At 45.4% G+C, this 15,544-nt stretch overlaps 1 protein-coding gene across 1 annotated transcript in view; it reads left to right on the top strand.

Annotated features, from left to right (window-relative positions):
* Nucleotides 1–15,544, top strand: part of antxr2a (ANTXR cell adhesion molecule 2a) — a 62,163-nt gene that overhangs the window by 10,688 nt on the left and 35,931 nt on the right. Inside the window, exons 8-14 of the mRNA XM_035436478.1 lie at nucleotides 2,651–2,711; nucleotides 2,837–2,932; nucleotides 3,805–3,874; nucleotides 8,459–8,537; nucleotides 9,230–9,325; nucleotides 13,510–13,554; nucleotides 14,196–14,291. Coding sequence (XP_035292369.1) covers nucleotides 2,651–2,711; nucleotides 2,837–2,932; nucleotides 3,805–3,874; nucleotides 8,459–8,537; nucleotides 9,230–9,325; nucleotides 13,510–13,554; nucleotides 14,196–14,291 — 543 coding nt within the window. The remainder of the gene's footprint in view (nucleotides 1–2,650; nucleotides 2,712–2,836; nucleotides 2,933–3,804; nucleotides 3,875–8,458; nucleotides 8,538–9,229; nucleotides 9,326–13,509; nucleotides 13,555–14,195; nucleotides 14,292–15,544) is intronic.

Raw genomic sequence — 15,544 nt, 5'->3', positions numbered from 1 at the left:
ATTAAACTTGGGTCTGTGGCATTATTGTTTTTTATAATTTATGTGGAGAGCACTCATATCCTCAGACATATGGCCCACATATTTCAGCGTGGACAACCGCAAAATGGTTGCTTCTGAAACCCGTTATGACCTCATGAATTACTTGTTATGAGGTTGGCCTGTCATTGTGACGGGTGAATTTCTGAATTAGTTTTTTGCTATTCATACACAGGCATGGGTGGCATACTGTAAAAGCCTCCAGTATATTCATTTCCAATTCACATATTTCTTCACTGTTATGCTACCTACAGTACAGTATCTTCCTCGGAGTGTTGAGGGGGAAGTTGTCAGATTAGTTTTGAATGCCCTAGCTTTGGCAAGTGTCCTTAAGTTACACTTTTTCTCCCATCCCACACTGGAATTAATTTGCATTAATTACAGTGTGACTTGCAGGGTGATAATCCTTTGCTGCATTGATCAGTTAATTTTTTTTAGTTTAATTCACCTGTCATATATCACAGTTCTATAAAATGTGGTTGCTATAATGCCGTAAATCACAGTTCCTCTCCTGTTTTACTTCATATTGAATCGGCCCTGTGCTGAAAAAAGGCATGGAAGACTAAGCAAATAAATAAAGAAATCAAGGACTTGGCTTGAAGAGAGGACAATATTTAGCCACTGCCCACAATAAAATGAGTGGTCAGTCGGTCGCAAACTGTCAAATCGCCATCTTGACAGATATGTGGAGTGATCGGGGGGTTAAGTTCTCTGTCACCATATTTATGCAGGACTGCTGGAGCGGCCTCTTCCTACGTAAAATGGCTGCCAATGTGCATCTGATACTTTCCATTCCCTGAACTCCTTTAACAGTCCTCTGCCAGGAGCAGTTTGTGAACCGTAATGCTCATTGCATTTGTCCGGCCTTCAGGAAGCTGGAGAATTCTCTTTCATATTTTGTTGTTATTTGTTATATGTTTTTCATATTTTCATATTTTTGTCCTTCAGAAGATCTTTTATGAATGCATTGCAGGTAGAAAATATATAAATACCTTTCCTGTTGCCTGGATGTACATCAGAACAGGACATTGGTTATTGCTCAATATTGTTTCCATAGAGGCTAAAAAGGGTTTGGTGTTTTGATGAAGGACCATCACGTGAACCTGGAAATTTAATCATAATTCCTTAGGAAAAGGCAGCCTGCAACTGAGACATTTTTCTGCTGTGTGTTGTGTTAGGATGTTGGTGGAAATATACTACACTATGTGTTTTCTTTTGTCATTTTTCAGTCTTAAATGGCAACAGATGTAGATGTAACCACTTGAAGAGTAGGATGTTTGGAATGTTGTTTCAAAATTCTAAGTAAGTGTTCTACAACTCCATTGCTCTCAGTTACCAGTAGTGATTGTTACATCCACTTTAGAATGTTCAGATAGGAACATTCTAATCACATATTTGTGATCTTACACCTTTTAAAGGGTTAAACATGGATACAACCCCTGAAAGCAAGCCTGTGTGCTCTGCAGAAGTGAGAGTCGGACGCAGTTTTTGTTATTCAGTTGTGAGAGGAATCCGGGGCATTCTCTAGTGATTAGTAATTCTGGACACAGGAACAGTTGGCGCTGCGTTTCTCCGTGGTCGGATTTCTTGGATTTCAGATCATCTGTGCAATTCTTGACACTCAATTGCGAGTGATTTAAGGGCAAACATTGCACACATGTGTGTGCCAGGATTTTGTTTTTTAGCCAGGTTTTTGTTTGTTTTATTTACATGCCTTTAGTTTTCGAAAATATCGGGACCACTCCCAAGCACTTTAGGCTTATGTTGTTGTATTACAATCCTTTATGAATAGTGCTTTGTTTAATGTTTTACGATTGCAGTACATAGAGTACTTTTTGTTGTTTTTAGGTTTTAAAAAGTGAGTAATGAAACTTACTAAGGTATTACAGTGTGGCATTGTTTGACTCTTAAATGGACATTTTTATTTTATTTTTTAATTAGCTTTCTTACATTTAATAATTTACTTTCTAATCATTGCTGCCTTGTTTTTGGCTTAGCAGCACATTGTGAGAAAACTTGGTTTTAAAACCCAAACAAAAGGCCTCAACAATCCTTAAAAAGGAGTAGCCTATATTACACCCATATAACCCTGGAGGCTGTACCATATAGAGTCCGTACCGGTCAATCTGTGGTGTTAGGTGTGTTTACAATGCATTGATGTTTCAATTTTATTTTTCCACCTGCATTTTGTAAAACATGCCCCTGTAATGCCATATATGCTCGTTTTCAAGCGATTGTGTACAGATATTTACATAGCTTCACCGTTTCTGGATTTATCTGATAATAGAAGATAGTCCTTGTGTGTGGTTGTGGATCGCAAGGGCCTGTTTATATGATAATGGCGGCTTGGAGACTTTAATAGACTTGGAGAGTGTAATAGACTTGTATAATTTCCCCATAAAGATGGATATAGTTTCCCACCCGCTTCCTTCCAATGAAATCATTATTTTTTTTTCTTTTGCTGGCTGAGTGACAAGTAGTGCTTCGATGTAACAAATATTGTGGGTACCTTAGTTGTAGCATCCTAATAAATGTTTGAAAGGGACAAGACAGATGTATGATGCATTCGTTATGATACTGAATGACGTGCCGATACCATTTTGTTTTTGAACAGATTTTAAAGCAGTCCTGCACTGAGATTTTAAGCGTGGAGCCCTCCAGCATTTGCGTGAACGGTAAGCGAGGAGGGGGGGGGGGGGGGGTCACACTGCATGTCCTTTTACCTGTATCGATGAGGTTTTTTCTACTGATTGACACAATTAAATTTTACCTTGTGCCCATTTTCTCGACCCTCCTTCAGAGTCTTTCGACATTGTGCTGAGAGGAAACGGGTTCACTCTGGGAAGGAGCGCGGAAGGAATCGTCTGCAGCTTCATCCTCGATCAGCAGACCTACAGTAAGTGTCGCGGAGAAGTGTCATTGCGCCCGTTCGGCGTAAGGAAACGCCCCCTGGTTTACATCGACCACTTTGGACGCAGTGACCCGCCGTGGTTGGCTGTGAGCCCACCTGGCAGTCCACAACGATGAGGCCGTTTCTCACTTCACTCCTCTTAGACACAGCAGTTATCTGCCACAAAAAAAAAAAATTAAAGAAAGTAGCAGCTGCAGACTTCAAATATTTCCACAACCTCGATGATACTTAAGGTACAAGGCTTCGAATCAGCTGCTGCGGGGTAGTTTTTGTTCCAGATCCTTGCACCATAAACCAAGAAAAGCAGTTTCTTTTCAAACAGAGTGGAGGCTCATATGAAGAAAGGACGAAGCTGCTAACAGATTTATTTCTGCTGGTCATGTTCAGTGCTGGCATGTGTTTCTTTTCCTTTTAAGACACCAGAAGCAACTGTCCTTGCTGGACCTCAGAGAAGCAGGGCACTTTGAGATTGTTTTCAGGCATACTGATGCCTCTAAAATAATTCTACACAGATGGGAAGCACATGGTTCTGTCCTGCCTTCCAACTTGTAGAATCCCATAGTTTTCACAGAAGGCTTTAAAATAAAATTAAAAAAACCATTCCCGGTGCTGCTTTTGATGACATATAGTGAAATCCTCTGGCCCCATGTTGGACTGTAATGAAAATGCTGGCGGTCACACCAAGTTGATCATTTTCTGGAATGTATTTCAAAATTGTGATTGTTTAGATCGTCTGCACGTGTTACTGTAGAGGACCCATGCTTGCGGCTGTACAGTACGTTACACGCATCTGGAAACAGGTTTAGTGCAGACAAACAGCATACTCAAAGTTTTTTATTTCATTTTTTATTTGCCAGGCCAGAAGCCGACCGTGGTGAAACACAACTACCTGCTCTGCCCGGCGCCGGTGCTGCAGGAAGTGGGAAAGTAAGTAAGTGGCCGCGGAGAGCTTTCGCGGCACCGTCGTAAAGATCCGGGCGCGGCGGCGGGACTCTGTGAGGGTCTGTTAGGGGGCAGCGGTTTTTAGCAGTCCCCGCTTCACGGTCTGGTTTGAGTTTCCCGTGGCTGCCACGTGTCCTGGCTCCCTTTAATAGCGCGGCGGCGTGCGTAAAAGCTAAAAGCCGGACGAGGACCCGCCGAAGGTTTCCGCACCGCGTGCGCGAGCCTCCTCAGAAAAGTGACAGCTTTTAGCTGCCACATGCTCTGTAAGGCTAAGCTTGCAAAGTAGTGTTATGTGGAGAGGAGTGTCTATACTGCACGATGGGGAAAGCAAAAACATAGAAGCAATTTCATGAGGTAGCTGTTCTATGAACTGGGCCTGTTTGCTTGGCACAGTGCCTTGACCTTAAAAATCCCTGCCAACACTAGAATAACACTGAGAATGACCCACTTAAAGTTCCTGCTTCTGGAAGCAGAGACTCTTTAGCGTTTGCTGGGATGTAAACTTGGGGGCAAGCTTGGGTTGCCCTACTTTCTAACCCTTTAAAGTGTAAGATCATAAATGTGTGATTAGAATGTTGCTAGCAATTGAGCTCTAGAACACGGACTTAAAATTTTGTAAAAACATTCCAAAAAACCTACTCTTCAAAGGCTTAAAGTTGTATCTGGAGAGAATAATTCAACGGTGCTCAGGGGAACAGTTATTTAATGCATTCTGTATATGGTGATATAATTCACACTACTGATACTTAAATGACTGGAATAGTGTAAATGGTAGTAGATTCTACGCATTTTCATCAAGTACCTACCCTTCCGTAGACCTCTTTGAAGGTGGTGATAATTAGTGAGAATTACATTTTTACAGGGTATAAGTTTTGACAGTTTTATTTTTCAATTTTATATTGTGATTGGAGTAATGTAGCTAAGTGCATGCAAAAATCTATTATGAACTAATATGTCATCCAGTGATGAAACTGCAAGCAGAATTGACGGTAATCAAAGGTGAATACAGTGAAAGGTTCTCATGTTTTTATTTTGTTATTTATTTTCTTGTGTTAAATAATCATACGTAGGTCCAGTTATTATCACGTTCCTGCAGTGCTACGTAATGTATGTTACTCGGCGGATTGTGTTCAGGGGTTTAATGACTGTGTACAGTGTACAGTAGACGCGCGCTACGTGACGCAGAGGCGGGGTGAGCTCGTCTCCGCGGCGACCGTTCCGAGCGCTCGCTTAATTAACTCTTGGCTGGCGACGGCGACCCATTAAGTAGTTAGCTGGTATAAGCAGAGAATAAACACATCTGGTGGAGGGTTTTAAAGGGATGCGTGGCAGATGCGGCGATTTCCTGTCCTGCGGTCCCGTCTAAATAATTCACCGCGCGCCGACGGTCCGCGCGCACGCACCACCTGCGTAGCGTCTGAGCAGACGAGGGTTTCGTCTCGGGCCATCTGGCCGCTTCTGCACCACCGCCGCTGCCGTATTCCGTCCGCACGACTGTGGAGAGCGCGGAAACCCGCTCCCCGCACCGATTTCCTGAGTGTCGACGACGGGACGCTCTGTTGTCCGTTGCCGCCTGGCTCTCGCCTTCAGTCCGCATTTCGAAGGCGTTTGCGCTTCGTCCGTAGCCGTTGTGTTTCGGGGAAGAGTTTGTAGGCCTTCTCGTGATAGGGTGGGGGTCGCGGGGGGGTGGGGCTAGCACTGTGCATACATTCTGGAGCCGGGGGAACCCGTTCGGACCAGTGATGTAGCGCGCTCGTCACCGGGCCTCGTCTGGCGTGACATCTGCCGCGTCAGTTAAGGGCGGCGGCATCTGTCAACCGTTAGTGACTCCCCCACCCCCAGCCACCCCCTCCCCCCACCCCGGCCTCCCGCACCGCGGCTGTAAAGGTTAAGTGCCTCTGCTCCATCGCCACCTTTCCCTCACCTCCAGGTTTTCACAGTAACGGTGGGCTGAGCCTGCAGCCTCATCAATAATCAATCTCACCCATAGAAGCTCGGGGTCCTCCATCGCCTAGCGACGCACGTGGACGTGTGAAGGTAACGCGCGAACGCGTTCGCTCACACCGTTGGTCGTCCACCATTGTGGCTCAACCTCTGCACCCCTTCTCAGATACCCATGTTGTACGTCTACAGTTCGATTGAACTTATCGAAGACCAACAGGAAGAACAACTTGATAGCTGAACGGCGTGCGGTTGTTCAGTGAGAAGATGAGTCTGGGATTAAAAATGAAACGGTTTATAGTCTGCATTCTTTGCCTTTGACTTTCCTTTGGATAACCAGCTTAAAAAAGAGATCAAACGGGCTTCCAGGTATTCTCCTCCTTTCTTTCTTTCTCAGTTGCCGTTCGGCACTTGTCACGGTTTGATCTCCTTATTCTTGGCCTTTGATGCCTGTACAGCATCTTCACATTCGAAAGAGCTTGTAATGACTCCATGCTTATGTTGGAAAAACTGAATTATTCAGACCTTTCATTTTCATCTCCTACAAAGCAAATACGCACAAGGAGATATAGGGACTCATTTAATCCAGCAGTCGAAAGGTTTTATAATCATAATTTAATTATGGTTGCTGTGTTGATTTGTCATGTTTATGTATCAGTTATGGCATGGAAACAGCAGACAAATGAATATCCCTAATTGGGACAATGAAGTATCACTTGACTTGAAGTTACAGTACAATAGGTTGACATTTTAAGTGGCCATAAATTGACATGCCTTTATAATTATTATTGTTCATATCTGGCCCCATGACATAGATGTCAGTACTGTTTCCCATATACGCTTGGCTGTGGTCTCTGTCTCTTGGCCCCCATAAAGGCAACCTTTGGTCCACAAACTGGATGTTGTTGTCTTATTCTCTCAGCGCTCATATTTCATAAATGGTAATTACTGTGTATATTTAGGAGCTGGCTGAGAGGCGATTATCCTCGCCTCATTAAATGGCGTGTGCCTGTTTACCTTGGCCTACTGTTTGACCTGGCCTCAAAGACCTGGATTTATGTTTGTTGTGTCTGTGTGGGGCTGTATATTTAGTAAAGTCATGATTCAAGCATAGGACAATGGCATACAACAGCCGTGAAGACAGAACGCCCTTCACAGTTTAAGAGATTAAAGAAGCTAGCTATGTAACTTCATGGAGCAGCACTGAAAATTTGTGAGACCATATGTGAGACTTTGTGCTCCACCTGTGTGCATTTTAGTATATATGCCCTAGACCAAGTTTGTCTGATGGCATACCTGCTACTGCCCCATTGTCTGTAATGGGGCTTGGAGCATCAGAAATGCCCAATGATGTCTCAAAGCAAAGTGAAGTCGCTTGGCAGGTCCCAGCGTTCTCTGTCTAAAATCCCTCCTTTAGTGACCGTTTGCCCACCGTAGTCATCCATTGGTGATGTCAGATTAATTAGGCCCTCCCTTCGTCTATTCAAGAGAATTGCTTGGGTGACATTCAGGAAATTGTAAAGGCTTTCTGCAGATGGTGAGTCAGGCAGCCCAGGGTACTGGGTATACATACATTTGTGTTTTATGAGCTTTTTGACCATTTACGTCTGCAAGAAGCCGCGAGGGCGTCTGTTCATTTTGCAACGTATTAATGTATTATGGTTATTGAACAAGGAAGTGGTGATGAATGTTTATCAGATCTCATTACAATGCTGTTATTTTTTTCTGCGGCTCTTCCCATGGCAAACAGGTTACAGAGCGGTGCATGCTGGGAAGGGAGAGATAAGCACAGTGCAACGGCACAAATTGTTTTTTTTTATTGCAAAGATGGCTCTTGAACAAACAAAAGAAGAAAAAAAAAACAAAACAAAAACTACCTTCAGTTCTTTTGCCATGCCAATTTATTGTGTTGCTAGTCCCTGAGCGAATTAAAAATGAGCTTTAGCAGTTTTTAATTTATCAGGAAGCAAAGGACAAATGGCGTAGTTTCCAGTCTCTACTTGACCCTCTTGGGAACAGAGGGGCCCACGGCAACGCCTGGGGCAAAAAGCAAAGCAAAGCTACCTCCCTGGTTATTATTCCGGAATAATCCTTCTCAGAGCACTCCTGCACAGTACCACAGTCAGACAATAGACCAGTCTTTTATACATATTTCCTATTTTTTACATCTTTTTTTTTTGGAGTGGGGTGGGGGTGGGGGTGGGTTTGAGGGCATTGAAGTGTTCTATTTCCTGGTCTTCGACTCTCATTAAACCTGAGGTAATTGGATTCCCTATAATTGACATATGGAAATTGCTGTGCCGTTCATCATTAGTGCTTTAATTGCACCCATTTTGGTTCCCTCCTTGATAAATAAGTCATATGTATCTTCTCTGTCTTGTTGTCATACGTTAAAAGCGTGTCCTTTTTAAGTGGCAATAGTAAAAGAATTTTAAGCTCATCGAGATATTTGTCTATAAAGACCCCAAACAGTGTTCTGTCTTGGATTTGGTCTATAAAATAATACATTGACTTGGTTGGTTAATAGAGGGAACATTTATTTTTTATTTCTTAGCTACAGTGAGTGTATGACACCTGGCATTTAACGTCAGTCAATATCAACGCTGTTCCTTTTCTCTTGCTCGATAGATCAATAGACGTGCTGATCAGCTTGAACAACGGCAAGTCCTTCATCTCGAGCGCTTTCACCATCACTGCTACCACATGCGTAAGTATGAAAATGAATTCAGCTCCTTTAGATCTGAAAGGTCACCTTTAACGTCATGCTTTAGCATGTTTAGCACACGGGGTTAAACATGTGAGAGAATACCTTTCGTTGATCACTTGGGTAAGAATAGACAACGTCACAGGACATTAATAACTGTTGAGCATTGCTGTTGTCAGTCACTAGGGATATTGTAAATAGCTTCAATAAAGGCCGTTACCTCGCCCTTGTCTTAGCAAAAAACTTTTATAGTGCTGCTTATTGGAGCTTCCAGTGTCTCCCCAGTGGAAAGACTAGATTTGGAGAAGATGCACTATGCTGACCTCACAGATTCATCCTAACTAAGGAAAGATTGGATTTTGGTCTGATGAATTTTGCTAGCTTGGTACGCTAATTCATGTGCAGCTGTTTGGAGAGAATGGACAGGCACTTATCTGCAGTAATACACCAGTTATCTTCATTCCTGGTCCTGGTGGACTGCAGGGTCTGCTGGTTTTTGTTGTTCCTCCACAATTAATTGATCGGTTAAAGCAGCCGATTACACAGTTAACTCACCTCACCTGGTTTCTTGGGTCTGAATCGGTTGCTGATATTGAGGCATAAACAGACCCTGTGTCCTGCCAGGACCAGAAATGAAGTCTGCTGTACGAGACTAGGCCAGGCTAGGCATGACTTTGACATGTGGCCTTTTTCAGTCTAACGGGGTGGCTGTGACAATTGTGTTCCTGGTGCTGCTCCTGTTGCTGCTCCTGGCCCTCATGTGGTGGTTCTGGCCTCTCTGCTGCACCGTGGTGAGTTTTTCTCTCAGGAAAATAAGGTTGCTCTTTCTTCATCCCAACACCTTATGTCATGTCACTTCTCGCAAGAGCATTTGGCAATCTCCGTATGTCCTACCGGATTACCGTTTCAGCATCCGGGAACAATGATGTCACCCTTTGTGTCAGTTGGTAGGCTTCCTTTTAAGGATGAACGTAATAACGTGCCTGTACAGAGTCCTTGCCTGGTCATTTTTCAAAGCGTTTTATAAAGATTGATTCCCAAGATTGATGAACTTTAAGGTTGATTCCCACATCTATGAGGCTAATATATTTAGCTAATATTGCTGACACAAGTGATGGTTTGAATCAAAGGAATTTAAACAATGTTTTTACCTTTACTGTTCACCGCTTACTCATTCTTGAGGTAAAATTGGTAGTGTTTCTGTTTTTTTTTTTTTTTGGAGCACCATTGTACAGATGCAACATCTTATAGGTACATCTCACATGACTCTTAGACCTGTGATATTTGTGCTCTTCACACATCTACATTCTGAGTTGTGTGAAGAGCACAAAGAGGAAGTGAGGGTTTGAAACAGGATGTTGAGCCTCTTCACATCACGCAAAGCTTCTATTTACGATTCAATTGTTTCCTATAACCTCTTAGGAAACATTTGTTGAGCCGCCTGCTTCACATTGCTAAGAAACACTTGCATCCAATTTCCTGGCAAGAAAATAATTAGCACTGAGACAACGAAGCTAGAAGACACAAAGAATATATTTAACCATCAATAAATTAAATTTATGTATTGTGTAAATTACAGCACCTTTAATTTTGTTATTTCTGCAGATTACTGTTGTAACAAAGTGATTGGAAAGAAGTATGGAAACAAAGCAGTGTTGCAATCAGTAAAAAAAAAATCATTAAAAAGAACAAGACAATTTCACTATAATTTCACAATAATTTCACTGAAGAACAGCGAAGAACAGCAAGTTTACTTTGCTTGGAATGTAGTAATATATACAGGATATAGCTGTCCAATATCAACTGTGCAGTTCGCAGTAACTCCATGCTTCCTGCCTGTGCAGATGCAGTTTCTTCACCTATTCCAAAATAAACCTCCTATCTGGGGGGGTTTTTTTTTTGGTCTGAAACTCATCTGTTGTCCTTACTGACGATGCATGACGATGACGGTGAATATTTACCGGATGGCGACTGAGGCGCGTCGAAGGCTGCGACCCTAACGGACGCCGCCGGTAACGCGCCTCTTTCGCTCGGCCGCCGAGGCCGCGGTGACGGCTGCGGACGGCGTTCGACCGCGACGGGCCCGAGCCTGGCGAGCGTCGCCGTGGCGGGAGCAGAACAATGCAATACGCTTCTCTTTGAGAACCAGGTGGGACCCCGGCCAGGACGGGACCAGAGCATATTTTGGAAAACCAACAAAAGCATTAAAATGTAAACGCCCTGCAGCGTCTCTGGATGCGGCCGTGTTTGCCTTGGTGGCGGGGAGGCTGCTTTGGCCCGCCGGGGGACTTGGAGAACAGGAGGACCATGTGTGTGTTGTTAATATTTAAACTAGATGGTGCAATCACAACTCAACTCGGCATTCTCCCTCTTTACAGGAAGCGGAGTGTTCGTTTTCAATCATTGTGTGAATCGTCTCTCCCGCTGTGTCCAAAAGTGGTCCATAGGCAGTGTCTGTGTCCTCCCATACACCGGTACATGTATGATGCAGTTAGTGCGGTTGCAGAAGGTTTATTTTTTTATTGTCAGAATGTAGAAAAATGGGAAAATATAGGAAATTTTATTTTTTTAAGAGAATCAGTATCATTAATGATGCATTTTGACTCCAGCATAAAAAGTTTAATCTTTTGTACTTTGATGCGACACCAGTTTCAAACCATGTTGTCGAGCCAACCAGTGTTTGCCAGAGACACATTTGGTACGAATTTAGTTCATAATTTTCTCCAACCAATTCATTCTGCGACTCAGGGACTGAAAAACCGACACGTCGACATTCTCCTGTCCGGCGTTCTAGGAAACCGCGCTTGATTTTGAGCTGGCCTTGAGTTCGCCTGAGCCTCGCATGGGAGTAAATCTTGTGCGCAAAAAGTCACCGGTGCCAAAAGACACACATTTGAGTAAAATTAGGCCATTTTTGTGGGCTGTCCCACAGAAGGTTATCTCGGTGTCATTGAAACTGCTTTACTTTCATTTGCAAATATACTAGCCTCCACTTGTCTGATGTCATATTAAGCTGGCAGCTTGACGCAGCATGGTGTGTTTTGGGTTGGGGGGGCGGGGGGGTGAGGGGGGCGGGGGATTGGATTATAAAATCAAATCCAATTGGACAATTACGGAAAGGCCATATGGGAATGGGACCTGCGGTCTCCAGCCCGGCCAGGTCTTGTGTTGATGTGGCGGTCTTTAGCGGCTTGCGCTGCCGTCAGATGGATAAGTACCTTCTGTGATTTTAGTTTTTAATTACTGTGGGCATTTTAACAGCACGGTGTGGGGTGTGTGTGTGTGTGTGTGCATGTGCATGTGTGTGTGTCTGTCACATCTGTATGCCAGGTACTTCCAAAGCCTCGTTGAGTGTCATTTGGATAATGTTTTATTTATTCCACAATATGTCCCGGAATATAAATCTGTCTCTTAATTACTTAATAAAAGAGGTAATCGTTCAGCGTAAGGTCTGCCTAAAATTATGTTAATCATTGTACCCAAAGCTGACTAATAGATATTACAGGATTTGCCAACAGTTAGCTACAAGTCAAAGAGTAATTAATTAACCCAGAATGATTATTTTCTATTATAATAATGGCAACACTATATTGGCTGTGTAATGGTATCAGTGTTCTTTAATGTGAGTGAAACAGCTGTTCGGCCTATGATATGTGATTATTATGTGGCTTTTTTTAAACTAATTTGGTAAATGCATAACCTGTTCTGATAGGGTATCCATCTTTCATGAATAATGCACTGTGGATCTGCCTCTAATTTTGGAGTGTTCCTCAGGAGAGTGGAGGGATTGAAAGATAGTGACTCATTCGTACCACAGGCAGTTCTGTGGAGAACGTTGAACGCTGCCGTAGTGTAAGCCAGTGGATTAATGTGCTGGGTGCATCCAATCTAGGGTAATTATTCAACCGGTCCTGTCTTCACTTGAAATGAAGAATCACAGCTGTGCTCTCAGAATCATGACGTCCCTGTAAGGGTTCCAGTGGTAACGGTGCGTTGATCAGGCCCTGGCGTGGGCTGACTTCCCCGTGCCTTGCGGACAGATTACACCTTTCAGGTGTAACATCTGAAATACGTGATTAGAATGTTCTTAAATGAGCCTTCTATTGCTGATGTAACAATCACTGCTGGAAACTGAAAGCAATGGAGTTCGGACCTTTCTGGTTTTAAAGCGAACAGCTCATTCTAGTCTGTGTGCCAATCTGAAATGGTGAAGGTCTCATGTTTAAAGCGCCATGCTGTGCTGTTGACACAAAAGGCACTGATGGGACAGTCTGGCTACTTCATTTTGTTCCTGACGGGGGGAGAGGTGTGTGTGCGTGCATGCTTGCGTGCCTGTCTTTGACACGTGATTCTGTGTGCATTTGCACGTGTTTGCATGTATGCACTGTGTGCTTATGTGCGTGTGTGTGCTTGCGCATGTGTGTGTGTGTGTGTGTGTGTGCGTGCGTGTCTGAGTTTGTGTGTGAGTGTGCTGAGCCTAAGTACTCATCCACCAGACGAGGTCTGGAGCAAAGCCCAAGCCGTCCCTCTGCATCTGATTGAAACTAATTAACTCCTTAGGACTTTATGATTGGGGATCGCTCGGAAGCGCTGAACCTCGTCCAATTAATTAAGAGATAAACGGGCAGCCGCCATCACCCTGAAGACTCCCTGTCAACAAGTTGATTTTGAGCTTTTATTATTACTTACTTTTATTTTTTATTTTTTTACCCGTGCACCGAGAGGCCCCGTGTCGGTTTGCAAATGGCTCCCAGTAATCAGCCGTTTGGGGGACCGTTGTCAATTTGCGAAGCAGGCCCCGGCGAGGCCGCGGGGCGGTCGCGGGACGCGGCGGACCGGCGGCGGGGTCGCCACGCCCGCTAAGCGCCGCGCTCTGACGGCGCTCCCCCCACCTCCGCCGTTCTCTGTGCCGGGGGGCCGGTGGGCCTGTCTCCCGCCGCCTTCCGCTGATCGCTTCTGTTCTCTTCCGTTTCAGGTCATCAAAGACCCTCCTCCACCGCGTCCTCCAGCTCCTGAGCCCGTGAGTACCGCTTGTTTTCCGAAAAAAAGGCAGCCGGGCCAATGGTTTGCTTAGTACACCTTGAAGGGTGAAAAAATAACACAAATATGCGATAGAATGTTCTAGACTGGAACATTCTAATGCTGATGTCACAATCACTACTCATAATTGAAAGCAACAGAGTTTTAGAACACTGGCTAGGAATGTTGAAAAAAAAGAATTCTAAGGGTTATTAACTTTTATTACTCGCTTCCCTTAACGTTGATTTGAGCCGTTTCATTGAATAGAAAGGGTCTGATGCACTCTGCCCCTTCCCCTCCCCCCCCGAGCTCCCCTGCCTGTTTCCGAGCGCCCTATTCATCTGTCTGTACTTGTTCTCATCAGCTCGGGCGGCCTTGACAAATCACAGTTCAAGAGGCGCTTATAGTCCTCGGCGATGAAACATTCTCGCGCTTCAGTTCCCATTTGCATCACATTTCCGTACTGTAACTTTTAATATTTTTTTTTTTCCCCCTCCCCCGTGTAATCGGGGGGATTACGGTACGTCTCCCCGTACGTCTTCATCTTCATTGCGAGGGGCGTGCGGTTCCCCGGTGGGTTTTTTTTTTTTTAAAGAAGATGATGCTCTCTCTCTCTCTCTTTGCCGTCTCAATGCCCCGAAGGAGCCGGAGGAAGACCAGCTGCCGAAGAAGAAGTGGCCTACCGTGGACGCGTCCTACTATGGGGGCCGGGGGGCCGGCGGGATCAAGCGCATGGAGGTTAGACGCCCGACCGTCTCCCCTCTCACCTCTCACACGCACCCGCTAACAGCCCCCGCGCCGTCCTGGGTTTCGCCTCGTTCAAGAGGCTCGGTGGCACCTCCAATATGCCCCGGCCCGGCATTTGCAGAGGTTCACTAGATATGCAAATGAGTCACTTCGCCTGATGTTATCTGTTGACCGCAACCGCTGGTGGCTCCTGTTGTGGTTAAAATGGCATTGCTGCCACTCCCTTGAACTTGCTTAGCCCTGCTGAAATGGTGGTGGGGGTAGAGTGAGTTTGAGAGCAGTGACGGCCATTTTGTTTTGCTAAACAGCCTGAATTGTCTTGCTCAGAGAGCAGACTGAAAGATAGAAGTTCTAGTTTTTACACAGAGGCTCATTGACTAGAAAGAGCTCTGGGTATCCGTGGTGTGACCGACCCGATTTGCCACCAGTCGGGTTCAGGGCCAGAATTGCACACAGTTCAGCTTTGTGTCTCTGGCTAGAACAAAAGAGCTCAGCGGCTTTGTGCCTGCATGGACGTTGAAAGGAACTGCGCTGACGTCTCTGTCTGGACGGCTGAAAGTTTCGCCGTCCGCTGGCGAGTTTTTTTTTTCCCAGATGCAGCGGGGCGCCCCGCACGCCGTGACGTTGACGTTGACGGCTTTGACGTGACAGGCCCCCGCCGCCCCGTCCCGTCCCGGCCGCGGAGTCTGACGGGCTCGAGCCGCGGTTAGCGTGATGGGTTTGAGGGACGCTGCCAGTCTGATGAATTCATCGGGGATGAACTTTCAGGCTGTCAGTCCCTTTGTTCAACCTGCTACGCTGCATTCGCGGCCTCCCCCCCCAGCCCCCCCAGGGGGAGCGAAGTTTAAAGAGCAACCTGTTCCCCCTCGCTTTACCGTGCATCCTCTCATGAAAGCCCTCTATTGTCGCTATCGCTAGGAGTCTGAGCTCCCGTGGGGGGGTGGGGGGGGTGGCATGGGGGGTACCTCCAGTGCTTCCCACAAGTGCCTGAATGCAGCCCCCCGACCACCACCCCCTCCTCAGGTGGAGAGCCTTTCTTCTTCGACATCCCCTCTCAGTTTCTGAAGGCCCCCTCCCCCTGTCCTCCCCCAGAGGATTATGGGAGCGACTGCTCTTAAGATGCACCCGATCGGAAACGCGCTCCGGAGACGGAATGTTTTATGCAGTCTGAATTTTCTGCGGGGATCCAGAGGTGATACGGAAAATCTGTTATGCATTGTAAAGGCTTAACCTACAGCTTGAAG

This window comes from Anguilla anguilla, chromosome 10, assembly GCF_013347855.1.
Source record: "Anguilla anguilla isolate fAngAng1 chromosome 10, fAngAng1.pri, whole genome shotgun sequence".
Classification (NCBI taxonomy): domain Eukaryota; kingdom Metazoa; phylum Chordata; class Actinopteri; order Anguilliformes; family Anguillidae; genus Anguilla; species Anguilla anguilla.
Note: the sequence above shows the minus strand (reverse complement) of the source record. Positions and strands in the feature narration are given on the sequence as shown.